Below are 23,357 nucleotides of genomic sequence, written 5' to 3' on the forward strand. Positions count from 1 at the left end.
AAATATAATTTTAGGACTGTATAAATGTAACTACTCCTTAACAGTTAAGTGAGAGCTCATCACTGCCGCTGGGTAAAAACAAGGGGCTGGGCCCGATAAAACAAGGTAGAGGGCAGATTTCACCCACAGGCCTTATGTTTGCCACCTATGCCCTAGAAGCCATCAGGGAGCCAGATTCTTTGAGCATTAGTTCACCTGTGTCTCCAAGGGTGGGCCACTTACTAAGAAATAAATCCTGACTTTCTTTGCTGCAGACTCTTGCATCTTAATTGGGTTTTGATGTGCACAGGCACCCAGACCAGCTTAGTCCGGTAACAAAAGCAGCAGTCCTTTAGCAAAGGCAGCTTAAGCTTAAGCAAAGCCAGTTACATTCTTCCACTTCAAACATAGTAAGACACACAATTGAAATGGGTATGTTATAATCCAGGTGTATGTGTTTTGCATATAAGGCCTGTAGGTCTCAGCTACTTTAAGGGGGAGTCTTGTGACAAAAGAATAAAAGTTACTAAGGCAGTGGCTTGCAGGTTAAGTGTTGATGGTTTACACAAATGGCAAGGATCTGTATATCTATGTCAGAATAACACCATTGCCCAAATAGATTTTCACAGAATAGCTTCATAATTTTCAATTTTTTGTTGTACAATCTTTAGTATACATAAGATCATGCTACACCTTTGTCAACTCAGCCTAACTTACAAATGTATCTTCCTATGCAGCATCATTGTAATCCTGGAAATAAGCAGAATCTCTGTATATCATTGTCATAAATCTTTGTTGTTCAATAAAATTTTGACTTGTATTTTATCTCAGAAAGATTCATGCTGCTTATTAATCTAAGAATACCAATGAGTTGAGCTTTATTTCCTATAGTACATTTGCACTCATTGAATTTGCATTCATTCTACAATTTTTCATAGGTATTCACCATAATTATCTTCATTAGAAATCAAAGGCATTTTTAAGTACTTAAATATACACATGGTATCATAAAAGTTGCTGTTACATGTATAATAAACAGATACAGATCTTTTCTCAAAGATCTTAACCTTGAGACAAACAGTAATAGAATTCAAAGCCAGTTTAGGTAACAAGTTCGGAAACATACATGTGAAAGTGTGATGTAAAACAATGACAGTAGTACATGTGATCAGCTCTTGAACAAATTACAGTGTCATAAGATTTTCATATCATAAAACATATTATTTTAAGCCTATAAGTTTTCTTTGAGATCAAGGCCTTCTCCCCATGTTACCCATAAGGAAACTGAGCAAGAGGGTCACTCAACTAATTCATGACAGTTTTGCCTCTGGAACATAGCTCTCTTAATCAGTGTATTATTTCTTTGCACTTGACTACTACAACAGGGGAAATTCTGTCATTTTCAGTTGGAGGGAGCTTTCTGGAGAAGAAATTTTGTTCTCTCTCCAAATCATTCACACCACAGGTGTAGAGACACCCAATTATAAGAAGAGAACACATTTTTAAAAGTCTTTGGTGTTTTGTGGCTGCAAAGAAAATGGTAACTGATTATCTGCAAATCACAAGCTTTAGACAGGTTTCTTTAGATATTAATTTCTACTTTAGTTATTTCTTTTTTTGCTAATTTGTGCATCTATCTAACTTTATGATTTCTGATTTTCCTAGAGTTCTACAAAATCTTTTTGGAACATATATTTCATTATCCCAGGGGCCTCCATAGACAAATCCTTCCCTAAGGGCTTTTATTGGAAACCTCCAATAAAAACCAACATCATGATTAACCGTGGTCAGGCTTATACTACTACTTACAGAATCTCAATAGAAGCTCACCTATTTGGGTGATGGGAAGGAAAATACACAGGTGGTGGGGCAGGGGGCAAGAGTTTTCTGTTTATTTTCCAGCCCTTCTTCATAGCTATGACAGCTCTGCTTTGTAAGTGTTCTTGACATGAAGCCTAAAGCTCCTTTTTCTTTATGGTTGTGTGTCATTTGCTGTTTTTGCCTTACCATTGATGTTTCCTTAAAAATAATAAGTGTAATGAGTAGTTATGTATTATTCATCCCAAGTGTACAGATCATGCATTTATCTTAGGCTTTCTCTTTTTTTTCCCCTAGAGCTTGCACTCGACAGCGCATGCTGAGTGGATCATTTGAGGGGCAGCCAGCAAAGGAAAGGTCAATTCTCAGTGTGCAGCACCATATCCGCCAAGAGCGCAGGTAAATACATCAGGAGCCAAGGCTACATAGAAACTAAGGAGAGGAATTTTATAGGAAGGGTTCACTGTACATAGCCCTGGTTAGAAGCATGGGTTCTATTCCTTTTATTATTGTTCCTATGGGTAACAATAATAAAATTTACAATCATATCCAAAGATTCAAAAGATCTTTGAAAAATATTTTCCTTGGTGATGGCCAAATTCTCACTTTTAAAATCAGAAGGAAAATTTATAAAGATCAAAGACATTTGGATAGACTACAGCTTTCTCTATAAAAAAAATAAATAAATAAGTTGTTTTATTTAAGAAAAGTCATTTTATTTTTTTAAATAATCATTGCTTAAATCAAACTTTGGTCTTGAGATGTACATATTGACCAGTTGGTTGTGGTTGTTTTAGATCACTAAGACACGGATCAAACAGCCAGAGGATCAGCAGGGGGAAATCCCTTGAAACTCTGACACAAGATGTAAGTTCTAAGCAATGCTTTGGATTTTGGAAAAATGATTATGAAAATGTATTTAAATGACTGCTTAGATGATTCCAGCACCTGGGCCTTTCTGTCACATTGGTCACATTTCCTTAAGACTTTCTACCAGAGGAATTCAGGAGATCAGGTACAGAAAATTGATGGCTAACTATGGAAAATTCCAGACATCCCACATACTTTCTTAAGATAGCAGCATAAAAATGACATATCAGTTACATTTGACTGAAATTAAAGACATCCAAAGCATTTTATAGGAATGATTCACATTATTAACTGAATATTTACTAAATTTAAAATATTCTAGAATCTAGGTCCACTGTCCATTATTTCAGGACTTGGCATAGTAGGAAATAAAATTTTATTTCTAAAAGAATTAGAAATTCTTAGTTATGTCAAAAATTCTTTAGTTATGTCAAAACTGCACTAGATTTCCCAATAATATCTCTGCTTTCAGACTTCAGATCACTCATTTGCTTATTTACTGACCCAAATATATATCAAGCGTTCATCATATGCCAGATTCTAAATGACTAATGGAGAAATAAGATATCATCTCTGCCCTGCAGGTACTTACAGTCTAGTAAAAGAGATGATAAGCAAGTAAACAAATATATAATAATTTCTGGATGATTTTATTCTTTTTTCATTGCTGTGACAGATTGACTCTGTACTATAAGGAAAAATAAAATAATGTGAAGAAATGGAAGGTGGAGATTTTGAGGCAGGGAATGTTAGAGGATGGTCAAAATGTACTCCTCTACATGAGCACAGAGCCCCAGATGAGTGAAGGAGGGAACCATCCTCTAAGGGCACCCGAAGAGGCTTAAGTCTATCTTCCAGGTTAGACTCACCTGAAGCTCTACCATGCTGAGATTACCATAAGAGGTGGAAAGTACATATTAAGTAATTACCAGTAGTGAAAACTGGATTAAAGTATAGGTCTTAAGTTGACTGGATAACTTAGATAAGAGAGCAGTCTTGAATTTTCAGAGCCAAAGATACCATTTGAAAAAAAAAAAAAGGTCAAGCAGGAGAAAGTTAGCAAAGCTTTACAGTTTTTTTGTTTTTGTCTTTTCCATCACTAACCTCTTCTTTCTTATGAGTTTCTGGAATATTTCATCATACTTCATCTGCTTTCAAGAAACTGCTATCTTAGAGTAAATTCTCCTTACTAAGTGTTCTAGGTAAAATTGAGAATGGAAGATGTTGGTGATGAGAGCAACCTAATATTGCAATTACTCAAGGCACATGGTTCTAATTAACAGAAACATATTACCTACATGAGTTTTTAAGCCAGAGGCTATCTGATATGATCTGCTATTTTGTCAACATGGAATTGTGATTGGATCTAATACATGGCCTCTCTACTCAGTGTAATTTGTGCTCAGCCATAGTGCATGCAGAAATTTTGGGGTAAAAATTCAGAGAGGCAGCACTAATTCAAAGGACTTTCCTTTAATGTAATTCAGTAGAAGCACAGTACAATTCAAAATCAAATTAGAACATCACTTTGAAATGTTTAAATGTATACAACAAAAGGCTCTGTTTAAATTATTTCAATTCAGAGGTTTATTTCTTCTTCAAAGATATTTTGTTACATTTTCTACATAGATGTTTAAGAAAAATCTATCCTCTTCTTCTTCATAGCAAATGGTCATGGAGGTTCTGCTAATTTTATGAGAAATGTTTGCTAATATTATTTCCTCCATAAAAGAAGCAATTTAAAATAGAGAGTTTCATCTTTTTCATTTATTCCAAATGATAGGGGACAGATATTCAATATAGGGACTACTTTCTATGAAACTTATTAAGTTATTTGAAAGTTCTCTATCTCCCACAGAGTGAAAACCAGAGTGAATGTCCTACATGATCTGCTCCCCCCAACTCCCTACACACACACAGTGCTCTGGCCACATTTTCCCCTACTCTTGCTTTCTTTCCACCTATACTGGCATTCTGGCTAGTCCATGCGCAGATCCACTCACTACTCTGGAAGAACACATCTCTGCTAAAATCCAGGGGCCTGCATCCTCCTACTCTTTGCTCAGATAACTTCTTATTGAGTCCTGCTCCGACTTGTCTGTTTAAACTTGGAAGCTTCTAGCACTTTTTATTCCCATTTGTTTTTTTTACCAGAGTGCTAAGCCTTTTCCAACATTCTTATTTATTTTTATTTAATTTTGGTCTGTCTCCTCTGACTAGAACATTAGCCCCACAAGATCTAGAATCCTGTTGGAGATTTGTTTGTTTGTTTGTTTTTCTTTTTCTTGTTGCCATATCACCAGCACTAGAAAAGTGCCTGGCAAATAATTGGTTCTCAATACATGTTTTTATTGAGAAAAATCCTTTGGAGTAAAAAAAAACATACCTTTGTTAAGATGACTGTGGCCATTAAAATATATAGAAAATAAAGATATTTATTTCAATTTTTTAAAAAATGATCATTTGGGGGGTCTTCAAAAATATTAGTTATTTTGATTTGCCCCTTTTATTTATTTCTAGCATTCCAATACAGTGAGATATAGAAATGCACAAAGAGAAGACAGTGAAATAAAGATGATCCAAGAAAAAAAGGAGCAAGCAGAAATGAAAAGGTATAGGATGCTACAGTGTTTCTTGACTCTTGTTTTGGAACAGCAAACCTTAACCTTAACCTTAACCTTATTTTTCTACAAATGTCCCCTTTCAGGAAAGTGCAGGAAGAGGAATTGCGAGAGAACCATCCATACTTTGATAAGCCACTGTTCATAGTAGGACGAGAACACAGGTTCAGAAACTTCTGCCGGGTGGTGGTACGTGCTCGCTTCAATGCGTAAGTACACTCACTTTCAGTCAGGTGTTTGGCCTGAATCACACAAACAGCAGGGAAGGTTGTCATACCAGGAAGAAGGAACATGTAATCCTAATGGGGTCACAAAATAAACTGTGGGCTAATTAATCATGCTGCTCCTGTTTGCTAAGCAGCCAACCAGGTGGAAAACAAAGGTTGCAAATAGTTAACATTTATATAAAACTCATGTTTAGAAAGCATTTAACAGCCATTTTTATTTGTTCACTTTTAACTGTTGCCCAATAAACTTGTACCAGTGTTATTAACTCCATATTTATTTTGGAAATACTGAAGCAAAGGGAAGTTGAACAACAAGGTGAAGGTCATTGAGCATGTCTATTTGACTTATAATTTCTTTGTGATCAAAAATACCCCAGTTGGTTTCTTCTTGAATAATGTAAAGTAGAAAGAAAGTTGACTAGTATTTTCATTACCAAGTGTTATGAGAAGAAAACCCATTGGCCAGTGACTCCATTCCTACCCAAAATGAAGAAATCTGCAAGAAGCTGTCAATGTAGTCAACTGGAAGGACGTTGCATTTGTGATGACTCAAGCCCATTTTAGTTGGCAGCCATGGATGAAAGGGAATGTTTGTCATGCATAACTTTAAATGAATATCCTGAAGACATTAAGTCCTGGAAGAAGTACAGATGCTTTCCCATCTGCAATTGGACCTTCCCTGATGCTATCATTTAAGTAAATTGATCTCCTTTGTAACCAATAGCATTTGATATTTAGTCTCTGTTATGAGCTGAATTGTGTGTCCCCCCAAAATATTCATATGTTAAAGTGCTAACCCCCAGTTCCTCAGAATGTAACCAAGATAGGGACTTTAAAGAAATTGGGGTCATTAAAATGGGCTTTAATTCAATATGACTGGTGTCCTTATAAAATGAGGAAATTTGGACACAGACGCATATAGAGGCAAGACTATGTGAGGACCCAGGGAGAAGATGGCCATCCATAAGCCAAGGAAAGAGAGGCCTGAGACATATTCTCTCAGCCATCAGAAAGAACCAATCCTACTGACACCTTCATCTTAAACTTCTAGCCTCCAGAAATGTGAGAAAATAAGTTTCTGTTGTGTAAGCCACTCAATCTGTGGTACTTTGTTATAGCAGCCATCTGAAACTAATACACTATGATAATATTTTAGGACTGAAAGAGACCTCAGCAAACATTTGATAACATTTATCCCCCTTTCTTCAACAGAGGGGGGCATTTAGGTCAGCAGAGGATAAGAGCTTTGCTCAAGGACACCAGCTAGTTAGTGCATGGCTCTCTTTAACTGCCAATCCATTGTTCTTTCTGCTGTTCTGGAAAGACCTTCATAGTTTCAAGCAGCTGAGTAATAATCATTAAACACTCCCTGAGTTTTCACAAAGTAAAGGAAGAAGTTGGCAATTTAGAGTTGATTTTCAGTTCCAAACTGGGTTTTTTTATCTGAAATTATCCTGTTGGCTGCCTTCATATTAATATATAATTATTAATTCTCTACTTCATTTAATGTGATGTAATTCTCCTTGTCAGCAATGCAGCTGATATGGACTGAGGATGACTTTGTTGTCATTGGGAGTACAAATATAAACACCACTTGGGGTTTCACTGAAGATTGGTTCCCTGGAAGTAAAAGTTAGAAATCCCCTCCCCAAGAAATTCTATATACATTACTCCACAAGATCATACTTAAATACAGGGTGAAAGACTCTATTGAATTTATTGATATTTAATTAACTAATTGTGAAGAACATCCTCAAGCTACTAAGGCAAAGATTTTTAACTGAGTTTTTTAAAGGAAAGTCAGAATTTAATTTTGTAATACCCATGTAAGAAATTGTTGAATGGAATCTCCAATTCTAAAATAAAGTATTTTGAGAAATATAAAACTTTACTTTCATAAGTATCAGCTGCAAGCTCTTCTAATTTTTCTTTCATCTCATGTTCTCTGTCTTCCGAAGTCACATATAGTTAACATATATTATAATGTACATTGGAAAGAGAGTAAAAAAGAGATTTTATGCTGCAAAGCTATAAAGCCCACGCTGTGATTATATGTTTATTCTCTCTTACAGATCTAAAACAGATCCTGTCACAGGAGCTGTGAAAAATACGAAGTACCATCAACTTTAGTAAGCTTTACAAACTGTTTCCCATACACATATGAATTGTCTGTGTACTATTTCATGTTGCATAAAAACACCCTTTGTTTTCTTGCTATTTGTGCTATGAAATAGACAATTGGTAATTCATTAAAAAAATACCATTCACATTATTAGAATCACAGAGGCATCTTCTCTGCCCTTTAACAGGCTTTACTGGAGGCTTTTTTGGTAGTGTTGCTCAGTTTTGTTTGGTCTTGGCAGTGATTTGTTGGGACTGGTGACTTACCTGGACTGGGTCATGATCATCGTAACCATCTGCTCCTGTATTTCCATGATGTTTGAATCCCCCTTTCGAAGAGTCATGCATGCACCTACTTTACAGGTATGGCTGCTGAATCTCAGCTCACAGTTCCTAAGAAAAAGAGTTACCTGCAATTTTTCCATTCATTGTAATCAAACTGCCTTTTGCTCATTTTAGATTGCTGAGTATGTATTTGTGATATTCATGAGCATTGAGCTTAATCTGAAGATTATGGCAGATGGCTTATTTTTCACCCCAACTGCTGTCATCAGGGACTTTGGTGGAGTAATGGACATATTTATATATCTTGTAAGCCTTTGATTATTTCCTAAATATAAAATGTAATAGACTTGTAAAATCTCCTTTTCTTAGTACAAGAGTGAGATATGTGAATTAAAAAGGTTGGTATGCCGTAACTGTTTCTTGAGTATGTAAGTCCATTATAGTTGAATAAGAGGCATTCATTAAAAAATCTAAATATTCATTGTTGTGGTTGAAATACATCATCCACTTTCATAAGACCTTAATAAGGTCTGAGATAGCAAATCTAGTTTGCCCCACAATTCTTGTGGCTCCTAAACTAAAAAAAAAAAAAAAACAAAAAAAACCCCCACCTACATTATATAATTGATTGAGGAGCCCTTTACTGCCAAAAGCAAACTAAAGTGAGTGTTGTTGGACCTTTCTCTCAATTCTAAACCACAAAGTATCTAGCTGAGAAAGACCATTCAACTGTTTGATTAAACTAATTTGGTAAACCATAGGAAGCAACCAAAGAAATTTCATTTTTTCTCTTATGTCCAAGAAGGCATAAAATCAATGCCCTTTTCAACACAGCAAGGAGAACTGTGATCATTAACTGTAACATGTTTACATCATTAATAAAAGTGTCAGGTCAAGCATAAGTATCTTTTATCAAAGGAATATCAATCCTGTTGACAATAGTGGAGCCTGCAGTGTGTAAATTAAGAGAAGGGGCAGAGTGCACTAATGTACATAGATGGTGAGCATCCCTATTTCATTCCTGCTTATACCTGATGACTTTCCATTGAGGCTGCTTGGGTCTAAATTGGGTTCATAGTTTAGAGTTAAGAGACCATGTATCCACCTGATGATGGCTTGTCCCAAATAACACGTGGAGTCTCTGCTAAAGCAAAGTTGTGCTCACTTGGCTCTCAGAAAATGTAGATAATAGAGGATAAATTATATAAACTTCAGAGATAATTATTTTCCTTCTAGGTGAGCTTGATATTTCTTTGTTGGATGCCTCAAAATGTGCCTGCGGAATCAGGAGCTCAGCTCCTCATGGTGCTTCGGTGCCTTAGACCTCTACGGATATTCAAACTGGTGCCACAGATGAGGAAAGTTGTTCGAGAGCTTTTCAGTGGCTTCAAGGAAATTTTTTTGGTAGGTTGCAGTTACCTTTGCTTCCAGTGCCCATAGTCCACTCTTTAATGAAGCTAAAGGGAGGTTAAAATAAGTCTTGCTTGTCAAGTTTAAGTCTACAGTTTTGGTTTTTGAAACTAACAAAGCACAATACACATTTCAAAAACTCTAAATGCTTCCACCTTATTAGTATATTTAACTCAACAAGTATTTTTCTTAAACTAAAGAGAAGCACTCTGGAAATGATAATGAAAGGAGAATCCAAAGACATTGTATCTGCTGATACTTTCATTCCTAACTCTTGACCCTAATTTCTTTCTAGGATATAGTTTTCTAATCTGAAAGTTAAGGATAAGAAGATTCAACACCACCTACTTCACAAATAATATTAGGAATTAACACATTTGGGTTTATAATCTCATTCAATATGTCCCTGAAAGCATATAACAATAGAATTTGTCTCCGATCTTTGTCTCTGATCTCTGAAGTTAATATAAAACAAGCTAAAAGAAGGAACATACAAATGTACCCTATTTTAAGTAATCTAAATGCACTGTAATGAATACTTCTAAATGTGACTGAGGGGAAAAACAATTCTAAATGTGATTGAAGGGAAAAACATTCATTTTAGTTGAGCAAACATTGATTTAGGGTCTGCTAAGAGCAGGGTTGCAGATAAAATGTTAAGTAAGAGGCATATTGTTCACAATCTGTTACATAAGGATCTTTGCCTTAGAGAGGAGTGATCAAAGGGTTCTTTTTATTATTGATGAGTTCTGCTTGTGCATGAAAAATATGAATTAATTTACATACGCCTGTTTATATCTTGCTTTCTAGAAACCTATGGTGAGAGAATAGCTGCAGTTGCAGTTGATTGTAAGGTATTACAATAGTCTGTAAGACAGGCTGGAATATTACTATAGGCATAGGGTCACTAACATTTTTTTAAAAATGTGTTTTAAGTTACATGTTTTGACTCCCAGCCAAGATGGAGGCATAGGTAGACACACTGTGCCTCCTCAAACAACCAAAAGAAGGAAAACAACAATTTAAAAACAAAAACAATCAGAACTGACAGAAAATCAAACTGTATGGAAGTCCGACAACCAAAGAGATAAAGAAGAAACATTTACCCAGACCAGTAGGAGGGGTGGAGATGGTCAGCCGGGCGGAGAGGACTTGAGGCAAGGTGGCAGCTTGTGGACCCAGCGAGGTGGCGGTCTGTGGAGTGGGGTGGGCAAAGCTGCAGCTGGCTGGGCAGGCAGCAGCTTGTAGACCAGGAGACAGACCATACAACCCAGAGTTCCAATATGGGGAAATAAAGCTTCAAACCACTGACTGAGAGCACCTGGAGGGGTGATGTGACAGCAGGAGAAACTCCCAGCCTCACATGAGAGTTCGTTGGAGAGACCCACAGGGTCCTAGAACGTACACAAACCCACCCCCTTGGGAAGTAGCATCAGAAGGGCCCAATTTGATTGTGGGTTGCGGAGGGAGTGACTAAAAACCTGCAGAGAGTGGAGCAAGTGCCATTGCCCCCTCTCAGACCCCTCCCCCACATACAGCATCACAGTGGAGCTACCAGTGTTACCCCACCCTGGTGAACACATAAGGCTCCGCCCCTTTACATACAGGCACGCCAAGAAAAAAAAATGACTCAAATGAAACAACAGATCAAAGGTCCAGAAAAAATACAGCTAAGCAAGGAAGAGACAGCCAACCTATCAGATGTACAGTTCAAAACACTGGTAATCAGTAAGCTCACAGAATTGGTTGAATTTGGTCACAAATTAGATGAAAAACGAAGGCTATGCTAAGAGAAACAAAGGAAAATGTGCAGGGAGCCAATAGGGATGGGAAGGAAACTGGGACTCAAATCAATGGTGTGGACCAGAAGGAAGAAAGAAACATCCAACCAGAAAAGAATGAAGAAACAAGAATTCAAAAAAATGAGGAGAGGCTTAGAAACCTCCAGGACATCTTGAAACGTTCCAACATCTGAATTATAGGGGTGCCAGAAGGAGAAGAGGAAGAACAAAAAATTGAACGCTTATTTGAACAAATAATGAAAGAGAATTTCCCTATCTGGCAAAGGAAATAGACTTCCAGGAAGTCCAGGAAGCTCAGAGAGTCCCAAAGAAGCTGGACCCAAGGAGGAACACACCAAGGCACATCATAATTACATTGCCTAAGATTAAAGAGAAGGAGAGAATCTTAGAGGCAGCCAGAGAAAAGGACACAGTTACCTACAAAGGAGTTACCATAAGACTTGTCAGCTGTCAGCTGATTTCTCAAAAGACACCTTACAGGCAAGAAGGGACTGGCAAGAAGTATTTGAAGTCATGAAAGGCAAGGACCTACATCCAAGATTGCTCTATCCAGCAAAGCTTTCATTTAGAATAGGAGGGCAGATAAAGTGCTTCTCAGATAAGGTCAAGTTAAAGAAGTTCATCATCACCAAGCCCTTATTGTATGAAATGTTAAAGGGATTTATCTAAAGAAAAGAAGATAAAAAATCTGAACAGTAAAAATGACAGCAACCTCATAGTTATTAACAACCACACCTAAAACAAAAACAAAAGCAAACAACTAGAACAGGAACAGAACCACAGAAATGGAGATCACATGGAGGGTTAGCAACAGGGGAATGGGAGTGGAGAGAGAGGGGGAAGGTACAGAGAATAAGTGTCATAAATGGTAGGTAGAAAATAGACAGGGGGAGGGTAAGAATAGTATAGGAATGGTAGAAGCCAAACAACTTATATGTATGACCCATGGACATGAAGTATAGGGGGGGGAATGTGGGAGGGAGGGGGTGTGCAGGATGGAGTGGAGTGAAGGGAGGGAATGGGACAACTGTAATAGCATAATCAATAAAATATATTTTATAAATAAATAAATAAATAAATAAATTACATGTTTTCTTTGCAATAAAGGCATAAAACAATGGCTTCCACACAGCTAGAATTGAAGGAAAAGAGAGTATCACCTGACTGCTAATGTACATGTATCTTTGATCCTTGATAGATTTTAGAAGGGAATCTATTTGTGCCTTTTTCCTGATCATGTTTCTGTGTAATTTTAGTACATTTAAAGTATATTCTAGATTAGTCAGCCAGTACAGATCAATGGTTGCATTCAGTATTTCTTTGCTACTTTTCTCTGAGGAGACCAAAGTAGTCCTCCAGCAGAGGGAGCATGAATCAATGAACAGATTGCTTTCTTTAAGACTGACCTCCAACCCTCTGTGAAGTCAGTATGCCCTCATGCTCTTGAGAAAGCAAAGCCACTCTCCCTTTAATTTATGTCCTGCTAATAGAGAAATAAATCCATTTTGAAGAATATGGGGAAAATATAATTATTTAGACATTTTCTTTTGTTCCATTTAATAAAATAGATCAAAGTGTTGACTTCAAAGTCAGAAGAGTCTGTTATATCAAAAATGCCTTAACCCATTTTCTCACAGGAAAGTCATGTTTTTATTCTAAAAATTCAAAATTTGTTAATTTTCATCTTTTAGCATTCCAATAAGGCTAATTGAATGACTTGTAGTGAAATTAGATTATATCATCAAAAGATCATAAATTTCATACAGTGTTATCAAAAAAGTCCTCTTCATACTGCTGTTCAAACTGAACCTACTGTTTAATGTTTTACCAAGAGATATGATATGTCACCAATTTCTTTCAGGTCTCCATTCTTTTGCTGACATTAATGCTTGTTTTTGCAAGCTTTGGAGTTCAGCTTTTTGCTGGAAAACTTGCAAAGTGCAATGATCCCAACATTATTAGAAGGGTAAGATACTCCTTTGTCTTTTGGAATAAAAATTCAGGTAGTTTACCACACTTTAATGAGCATGTACTGAGACAACTTTGAGAACTGCCTGGAAAAATGCTTAAGAATTCTCTTCCCAGAACTCCTTTTGCTTAAAGCATGCAGCATGTCTCTTCTGGCTAACAAAGCTTTATAGGATTAAAAGTACATCTCAGGGATTTCTACTCTTCCTTCCTATTCCAGTGTCAATCTACTATTGACATCTTCTGCAGAGTTACCCAAGATTCCAGATCTTGAACCTCAGACACTTTTGCTTTGGGTTTTCCTAAACTTAATTCTGCCTCTGTTGTCCACAAACAGCACCCACCCCGAAAAGTACAAAGGCAAAGTTTGACTTTCACACCCATTTATAATGCTTCTCCACTCTAGCATTCTCTCCATTAGGAAGCCAAGGCCTTGCATTAGCTCTTAGCTGGCCAGAATCTTCCCCATTAAGACAATTAAAAAATATCCAAGCCTGAATATTTTTGCTACTTCTTTTTCCTTTAGTCAGTGTCAGTAGAGAAAGCTAGCTGCTGGAACAACCCCAATATTTCAGTAGCTGAACATAATGAAATTAATATATTGCATCTTGGGTAAGTTGGACAGAAATCCTCCAAATAACCTCTCAGGCACTCAAGTTTCTTCCATTTTATGTCCCCACCCTTTGCTGTTTCAAAGTCTTCTGTGTTTAGCTGGCCCACAAGAACAGAGAATCATCTCTATTTGAGGGTGCCATGGGCTGAGCTTAGAAGCAGCACACATCACTACAACCCACATTCTACTGGGAAGAGCATGGCCCCACCAGACTGGAAAAGAGACTACAATATGTAGTTTAGTGGAATATTCTAGGAGGAAAAAGGGACCGAGTTTGGTTAATAATTGCCAACCTCTGCTATACTATCCAGTGTTCCATTTTTTAAAGATTCTCTCCTATATTACAAATAGACTAATGAAGTAAACCACATACTGCTGATGTATTAACCAGCAAAAGTATTTCCTCATTCATACAGGTGATATAATGCCCTGAATCCATTAAAATGCATGTTTTTGAAAGGATTAATAGAGTTCAACTACAATACATATTCCCATATCTCAAGCAACTATGACTATCTAATATAGATTTTATATCAATCTGAAAATTTCTACATTTTCAGGCTTCTAATTATAAAAATTATTAGCTCACTAATTATTTTGTGATAACATCTTTGTACAGTCAATATACAGTACCAATTATATTCATAATGAGTATTTCAAAAACTGACAGAAGAAATGTACATAAGTAGGGCAGACCTTATATTGATTGACAAGGCACACCTAAACCATTATTTCCTTTAACTTCTCTCCCCAGAGGAATTTGATAAACTTGAGAAGACATAACAAGGAACATCATATAAAGTTCATGATGTACCAAAATAGCTAATGAAGGAAGTCATATGGAATTGATTAGTCCACAGTTAACATAAGGAAAGAAGGGTTATTTTAGATTCACATTCAATAGAGACCAAAAAGATAACAACAACATTTCAGGATGAAGCCTAGTAGGAGTCCTGATGACTCGATATATTAATAATGGCCTAAGAACATTGTGATTTTATGTTATCTACTCATCTCCAGCCCAGCTAAAGATTGATGACTTGGATAGGAGACAGAGAGCACACAGTGGATGGACAAACACAGAGATGCTTTTATCCTCTTTCCCAGAGCAATGAGGCCTCAGTGGTAAGCTCATAAAAAAAGCCTAAGGAAACTTAGCCATTACAGAAAGCATCACCATGAGGCAGAAACTGGCATAGTGAAATGTGATCTGTGTCTTTACTAGAAAAAAACTAGTCCTGATATAGGAGCCCAAGGTCAAAAAGACCATGTGAATGAAGGTAACATCAGGTCTACCTCTGAACTTTAGTCCATCTTTCCAAAAGAAGAGACAAAGGGAAAAGGGGAAACTAGATACCCCAACACTTGGTTCGCACTGTTTAGTGTTTAAAGATAACAAGGCTTGAGCTGTTGGCGCCGTGTTTTCCAGGTGGGAGAATACATTATTTTCTTGATACTCTGACTACTTCCTCCTTCTGCTCCTTTTCTTAAAACTTGACAGCAGAAATCTGGAGATCACTCTAGATAGAGATATGAGAGCCCATAAGTTAGCCACTAAAGCCTTGTAAGGAAAAAAAAAACCTAATGATACCTTTTGACAAATAGTTATCAAATATCAGTTATGTACAAAGCACCATGATTAGTGAAATGAGGGCTGGGAAAATGTGTAAGTCACTGACCCAGCATGGCAGCCTTTTCTGTCCAGTCAGAATGTATATTCCATGTTTAAGCAACTGTAACGTCAAGTCAGAATTTAAAGGAGTACATGAGACATGAAAGTATGTTCAGTCTTTCAAGTATGGGAAATAGTGCCTCCACCTGGGGGTGCTAGGCTAGTTGAAGGCTAGTTGAAGGCTTTCACAAGGAGAGAGGATTCTAGCAGGAAAGGACCTTCCAAGCAAAGGAGGTAGAATTGAGAAAGTAGGTATGGTGTCTTGTTCTGATTACTTAATCCCTGGGAACCTATTTGTTCCTTTATAGCACTTCTCACACAATGATATTATGAAGTTTAAATGAATTTATTTAGGTAAAGAACCTAACCCAACCCCCAATAGTACATGTCAAACTTCACTTTCTTTCTATGTCAAAATGAACTGAAAAATAAGGCCAAAAATGTAGTTTAGGAAGAGATCCTCAGGGTCCTAGAATGGCAATCTAAGGGAGTTGGAATTTCTTTGATGAGAAGTTAGAAGTCATTTCAGGTTTATAGGAAGAGGAAACAGACACTAATTGGTGCTCACAAAGTGCAGGTATTGTCCCAAGAACTACTGTTGTTAAGCACATTCTACTGAGGAGGTAAACAGATGTACAAAGGTTCAATGACTTGTCCAAGGTCACCCCCCAATAAGCGGGGAAGTTGAGATCCATGTCCAGGAAGCCAGATTAAAAGTCCGTGCTTCTAACCTGGACACCAGGCTGCCTCACCCAATCAAAGGTGGTCTCTGGTGGGCTCAGAAAAATAAATAGGAAGAGGCAGTAAGGCAAACTTCATCATGAGGCTTTGATATGCTACACCACAGCACAGCCATTTGGAATAATGTTGTAGATGAGTATGTAGGAGAAGATAATTGGAATATATTTTAACTTTAAAAATGAGCTGTGAAAGAATAAAAACTGCACAAACATATATGCATAGGAAAAAGACTGAAAGAATATACAGCGAAATGTCAATTATGTTTGTCTTTGGATAGTTATAAGTAAGTTTATCAATGCTTTATAGGTTAAACATATATTATTTGAGTAAGGTTTTTATTTAAAAGAATTTTATTGGTAATCTAAACAGGTGTAATGTTGGTATTAAACTAGTTGAAATAAGAATAGAGACATGGACCATGTGACCAGGGAAAAGCCACAAACAACTCTGAGATCTTGATATTGGGGTGTTGGCAAGATGTTGGTCCACAGACGGAAGTAGGGAAGCCAGGATGATACATGCTTTAAGGTTGAATGTGACTTTAAACAGGTTAAAATTTGAAGTTCTGTTGAAATATTCAACACTTTGAACCCAGAAAGGAGATTTAGGTTTAAATATGACAATCATATAATCAAAAAAGCAATAATAACAGGAGGAAGAATAAAGACATAAAATGAATCAAAAACTTTTTACTAATGTTTTATTTTTTAATCCATTTTAAATAGTTTTATTGAGATATAATTCCTACAATTCACCCACTTAAAGTGTACAGTTTAGTTTTTAACATATTCAGAGTTGTACAGCCATCACTACAGTGAATTTTAGAATATTTTTATTATTTCTTAAAGAAACACTGTGCCTTTTAACTGTCTCCCCTTAAAACCTTATCTTCCTGACATCTGTATCCCTAAAAACTACTTATTACTTTATGTATCTATACAGTGCCCTGTATTTGACATTTACATGAATGGAATCATGTAATATGTAGTCTTTTAAAAACTTAGCTAGCTTTCTAAACTTAGCATAGCATTTTCAAGATTCATCCATGTTGTAGCACATCTTATTACTTCATTTTTTCTATGGCTGAAAAATATTCAGTTGTGTGAATGTACCACCTTTTATTTATGTATTTGTCTATTGATGAACATGTGGATTTTTTCACATTTTGACTATTATAAATAATGCTATCTATAATAATAGTGATATAAACATTCATGTATAAGTTTGTTTGTACATTTTTTTCATTTCTCTTGGGTAGGAGTAGAATTTCTAGGTCTTATGGTAACTCTTTGCTTGGTCATTTGAGAAACTGCCACACTATTTTCTAACGTGGCTACACCATTTTCCATTCCCACCAGCAGTGTATGTGAGTTCTAGTATGAATATTCAATTCTGCAAATCCTCATCAAAGCTTGTTGTTAGTTTTTTGATTATATGAGGAGGTACCCCAAAAAACAGAATTTATTTATAAAAATTGCATATTTTTTAAATTTTTATTGTTATTCAATTACAGTTGTATGCCTTTTCTCCCCATCCCTCCACCCCACCCCAGCGGAACCCACCTCCCTCCTCCACCTCCATCCTCTCCCTTGATTTTGTCCATGTGTCCTTTATAGTAGTTCCTGTAATCCCCTCTCCTCACTGTCCCCTCCCCACTCCCCCCTGGCTATTGTTAGATTGTTCTTAACTTCAATGTTTCTGGTTATATTTTGTTTGCTTTTTCTTCTGGAGAGCATTATGCTAAGTGAAATAAGCCAGACGGTGAGGGACAAATACCATATGATCTCACCTTTAACTGGAACATAATCAACAGAAAAAAATGTGTATTCATTCTTGCATGTTTAAACTTGGCAGTCACCTTCAAAGTACTCTTCATTTGATGCAATACACCTATCAACACATTTTTTCCACTGCTCAAAACAGTTTTTGAACTCATCATTTTGATGCCTTTTAGTGCTTCTGCTGTTTTTTGTTTCACCTCTTCCACATTGGCAAAATAATTCCCTTTGAGGACTTTTTTCACCCAGGGAAACAAACAAAAGTCACTTGGGGCAAGATTGGGTGAATAGGGATGGTGGGGCATGGGGATCATGCCCTTTTTGGTCAAAAACTGCTGAACACTCATTGCGGTGTGGGCAGGTGTGCTTGTAAATCACCCATCAGGAAATGGGCAAATGTGTTGATTCTTCAAAAAAAATTTCACTGAAGCCAAATGCAACCTTTCACAACAATGCCAGCTGGTGCACTGATACAGATGGGTTCCTAGAATACTCAACTAGTGAGGGAAGCCTGTACTCCAAGTGTCCTACCCACCAGAAGGTTACTCCCAGATTTTGGGGGAATCCCTCCTTGTAGCCTTCTCAGCAGGTATTAGTGGTTTCCCATTGTGGTTTTGATTTTCATTTCCCTAATGACTAATGATGTCGAGCATCTTTTTAAGTGCTTATTGACCATTTATATATTTTCCTTGGAGGAATGTCTATTCAAATCTTTTGCCCACTTGCCAATGTTTTCAGCATCAATTTCTACAACTCCTCTCTGCAATATTTGTTACTACTTGCTGGTTAGTTGTCCACGTCACTGTTGTCAAATAAAGACCTTTATTATTCCATGTAAAATACATTTCTTATCTTTTACCTTTTCTGAGTTCATTTTCTTACCAGGTTCCCTCCCCCACCTCTCTCTTTCTTTTTCTATTTTAGGAAGATTGCAATGGCATATTCAGAATTAATGTAAGTGTGTCCAAGAACCTAAATCTAAAATTAAGACCTGGAGAGAAAAAACCTGGATTTTGGGTGCCCCGTGTTTGGTAAGATATCAGGGAAAAAGTCCCTAACAATGCTATATTTGTCAGTATAAGGTTTTAAATCAGTATAACATGGCATGAAACTAACAATAACTCTGATAGAGATTTAAAATAATTTTCAGGCAAAGCACTAAGTTACAACAGGATGCAAAAATACAGTGAATATGAGAGCAAGTGGTACACTGAGTCCCAATTTCTTCATGAAACTAATGAAATACCACTGAAGTATTTTTATAATTGTTTAAAAGTTTACACCTGGGTTCACATGGCTTTAAAAATTAGTAAGATTAAAATTATTTTATTCAATGAGATTTTAATCACATTTTAATTTAATTTTTTAAATTAATTTTAATTTAAAAAATTTTTAATTAAATTAAAACTAAACTCATCCTGAGTTTATATCTTTAAAGGAGGGTCTGATGTCCTCACAGCAGTTGTAGAGAAGCCTACCTAACTCATAAAGCTATTGAATTTTAAAACCCATTGACAGTGAAAGATTTTCATTATTGAAACATTAGAAAGGAACAATCAGTAACACAACTGATTATATCTAACTCTCCCTTTAAAATTTTTCTTTCTTGAAAATGAGTTTTCAAAGTTTTCACATCAAAGTTGGAAGTATCTGTTACCTCCTTTCTCTTCCGTTTTACTAATGACCATGAATGGAATATCTCAGTGTGCCTCACTGATGAACTGAATGCTCCACCAACTGCATTCGTCCTTTCCAATCATTACCTGCTTTCTTTTTATTTCATTTTACCTGTTAGAATAATGAGGGAACCATGGCAACTACTCTGCTTTTGTCACAATTGATATTCTCTGCTAAATGTCAACTCTTTAAAAGAAATAACGTTTTACCCATTTGTACCCCAAGGACTCATTGTTACTACTTTGACATTTCTCTAAAAATGAAAGTCACTTTTATAAACAATTCAATACAATTCATATTAGATTTTTATTTTCTTAAATACCAAAGAATTATGAAGAAATAAATTTTGGATGTGTGACTTCTTCCAGGGTAAAGAAGTATATGTAGAACACATGGGATTATCCTTACCCCTGTGCTAACTAGAAAATCAGTCTCTTTTACATTAAAATAAAAAATTAAAGAAGCATAAAACATTTATTTTTGTGAGGTAAAACTCATTATTATATCATAAATTATTTAAATCAGTACATCATATGAGATTTCTTTCCCAACTGTTTTAGCATTTTGGCTAAAGCCTCAAAACTAAGGTTAATAGGAGATAAAGTACTCTAAAGAGAGCCACTATGCAATCCCAGCAGAACTTACCAAAAAATCCACCTCCCTCACCCAGGTCATGCAAAAGAAAACACTATACTCAAATATAACATCATAAGTGAATAAACTTGGAGAGTCGCTCAAGAGAGTGCTTTAAAATATAGTGTGTTAATGGAAAATTTGAGGTATAGTAAGGTCCAACAGCTCAAAAGACAATTACCATTAAAAAGATAGCTTGTTGCTCACAGTTCCCAAGAGCATTTATTCTGGTTTCCATTGAAAGAAAGGAAGGTGAGGCATGACAATCAGGCTTAGGATTGGCTAGTTTGATCATTTCAGTTGGCTCTAGGACAGAGAGGCTGCCCTCATGATTTGGCACCTGGCCCTGGGGTGATTAGGGCAGGCATATAGTGGCCTGGAATATGAATACCTAATAAGGGAGGTGGTTGAGGGTATGGACTGTTGGCTGACTACTTTGTATTGGAAAAGCACACCCTAAAAAGGACTCCTCCCAAGGTTGGGAAGAGAGTGATAAGGGAGGCAGGAGGTCAAGGCAGGGTCTGTGCAGCATATGTATGTAGGACAGATGATGAAGTATCAAGTTTATAGAAGCTAGAAACATGATTAATACATGGAATGTTTCTTAGAAACACACAAACGCACTCCACAAAGAGTAACAGCTGCTGTGACAAGAGCACCAATGGCCATAATACAGGTATATAAAATATAGACTCTAACTCCATTTTCATAACTCCAGCCTCTTAACCAGATGGGAGCCTGAAGGGGAGTGGAACAGAGTAGCCAGCACTCTTCCTCCCTTTTCAAACCACTGGTCAGACTGAGCTTCTGATGATAAGAGCTTTGTGCAGGGTTCTGATAGCCAAGGTTGGATAGAAAATTGAGTTAATTTTTGGAATGAGACTGATCTAAAAAGCTTTGGAATCTCCCCAAGATACCAGGACCTAGGACATAGCAGAAGGCAATGTTGGGAGAAAAGTGAAGTTTTTTTCCAGTTGTAAATGATGATATTCAACTTATTTTATAAAACCAGCTACCTATAATTTTGAAAATCACAGTTAATTGAAATGTAATGTCTTATGTAAGTTATTATGAGTTTCAAATTCAATGAACACTTTAAAACCTTAAGTGAATGAAGAAGTGTCATTTGAACATCATCACAACAGCTTTTGTCCATTTGTTCAGAAAATTATGAGTTGGATTAATTTTATTGAAATATAAATCTTCCATCCAATAAATGCTGGCTATAACCATGATAATTTTTACATTGTCCTTCTTTAGTAAGCTTGTCAAGAGTTAAGAGGCAAAATTTTGTAATAATTTTATATTGGCTAACTTATAATAAATGAAAATAACTTATATCTGGGAATTGGCCTAGAAGAATGATTTGATAATTATAATTAGGACATAAACATGCACTATCTAATTCAGGAGACAGTCTGGTTTCTGTATTTTTCTCTTTAGATATACACGTTCATTTTCTTTGGAATCTTTCAGACTTGATGAGATAAAAATTAGGTTGGTAAAAATAATTAAACATGTTACATATTATAAAAATTCTGTGTTTTGTTTTAAGCAGAAGTCTTAGCTTTAGGAAAATGGAATTTATGAGAGAAAATTCAACACAGTACTCAATTTTATAATAAGTGTATTTATTGAGTGCCTACTAATCACTAGGTATTATGCTGTCACTTGGGACAACTATGGCCCCAGACTCTGAAGAGGTTGAAGTCTAGTGGAGAACATGAAATAAAATTACAAATAATTTATTATAATATGCTAAGGGCTTTGTTTCTACATAAATAAGGCTCTAAACTCACTTGAAGCTCACCTGAAAGCTTACCTCTAGGTGACTTTACCGTGCTATACTCTAGACAGATGATTCAATCTTTGTAGAACCTATAGAGCTCAAACAATTTGGGTACACTCTTTATGTTAAGAAAAATAACATAAATTTACCTTTCTTTTGTAAGTTTAACAAAAATATAGGAACATGTGAACTCACTGCTGGGCCCCTTCCAGAATCTTGGATGGTATCTGCCCAGGGAAGGACCTGAGGTGTAAAAGTTTCTGTAGCTTCCTGGTATATCAACCAGGATAGGGCACAGTAGGCAAAGAGTTCAGTGACACACACAGGAGAGACACCTAGCTCAGCTATGACAGGACCAGGACACAGAACCCAGAGCAGAAGACAGTTAACTTTTGAAGGATGAATAGGAATTAGGCAGCTGAAAAAAGGAGAAGTCATGAGCAGGTGAATGAGATAGGTTAGACAGAGGTAAGGTGTTGCAAAATGAGGTAACTCAAATTCCTATTGCAAAAATGCATGGCAAAAAAGAAAAAACATATATATGTGTGTGTATATATATATATATCAATGTATTCTTGGAAGTACAAAAGGGCTCTGATTTCTTTAGACTAGATCACGGAGATGTAAGATATAAAGGGCCATTTCAGATAATGGCATTCCCTGTATTTTCACATCCAATGGTAGAGGCTAAGTTCCTTTCCTCCTTGGTGCCTCCATCTTCCCAAAGAAGGAGCAGTTCTCCTTGTCATGATCTTGTGAAGCTTGGAATACTTTTCCCTGGGAACTAAAAGACTAACCAAATTGTGAGGTCAGAACCAATACCTTAGTTTTCTGAATTAAATAAACAAGATTTTAATTTTTTTAAAGTTAACCAGAAAAGATGATATTCAAACAGCCTTCTAAATCCCAAAGAGCTACAGGTAAAATGTCAGTAATGGATTATGTCTGGGAGTCACTGAAGTTCTTAGTGGTTGTAGGCAAAGTTTTAAACTTTCTGATTTTAGGTTCATGAATAAAGCATAAACAAACATTTTATATGGTTAAAGCTTCTCTTTGGAAGAATATATCACATTTAAAAAAGAAGTATTTTACTTATTTTTTAAATGTGATATCTTCTTCCAACTATTTAAGTCTATGATCCTTTATTTTATTTTTCCTGGTTTAGCCTAAAAGTATACATTTGAGCTATACCTAAACGTAGTTTGGGTTGCTACAAATTCAGCTTTAAAAAAAAAGAAACTTTACATAAAGAAAATGGATAAGGAAGAGAAGTTCAACATCAGATCTGAGAGCTGGCTCAGTTGGTTAAAAAAAAAATCCTTTTTCAAGAAAACGGTGGCATCTGTAGAATCC

At 36.2% G+C, this 23,357-nt stretch overlaps 1 protein-coding gene across 2 annotated transcripts in view; it reads left to right on the forward strand.

The window, feature by feature from the left end:
• Positions 1 to 23,357, forward strand: part of NALCN (sodium leak channel, non-selective) — a 380,160-nt gene that overhangs the window by 314,963 nt on the left and 41,840 nt on the right. For both annotated transcript variants that reach the window (XM_045186646.3, XM_024578981.3), the window contains 10 exons: positions 2,095 to 2,196; positions 2,595 to 2,664; positions 5,188 to 5,279; positions 5,375 to 5,497; positions 7,588 to 7,644; positions 7,879 to 7,999; positions 8,096 to 8,227; positions 9,158 to 9,325; positions 12,995 to 13,099; positions 18,830 to 18,936. In XM_045186646.3, coding sequence (XP_045042581.1) covers positions 2,095 to 2,196; positions 2,595 to 2,664; positions 5,188 to 5,279; positions 5,375 to 5,497; positions 7,588 to 7,644; positions 7,879 to 7,999; positions 8,096 to 8,227; positions 9,158 to 9,325; positions 12,995 to 13,099; positions 18,830 to 18,936 — 1,077 coding nt within the window. The remainder of the gene's footprint in view (positions 1 to 2,094; positions 2,197 to 2,594; positions 2,665 to 5,187; positions 5,280 to 5,374; positions 5,498 to 7,587; positions 7,645 to 7,878; positions 8,000 to 8,095; positions 8,228 to 9,157; positions 9,326 to 12,994; positions 13,100 to 18,829; positions 18,937 to 23,357) is intronic.

The sequence above is a fragment of the Desmodus rotundus genome, chromosome 13, assembly GCF_022682495.2.
Source record: "Desmodus rotundus isolate HL8 chromosome 13, HLdesRot8A.1, whole genome shotgun sequence".
NCBI classification, from domain to species: Eukaryota; Metazoa; Chordata; class Mammalia; order Chiroptera; family Phyllostomidae; genus Desmodus; species Desmodus rotundus.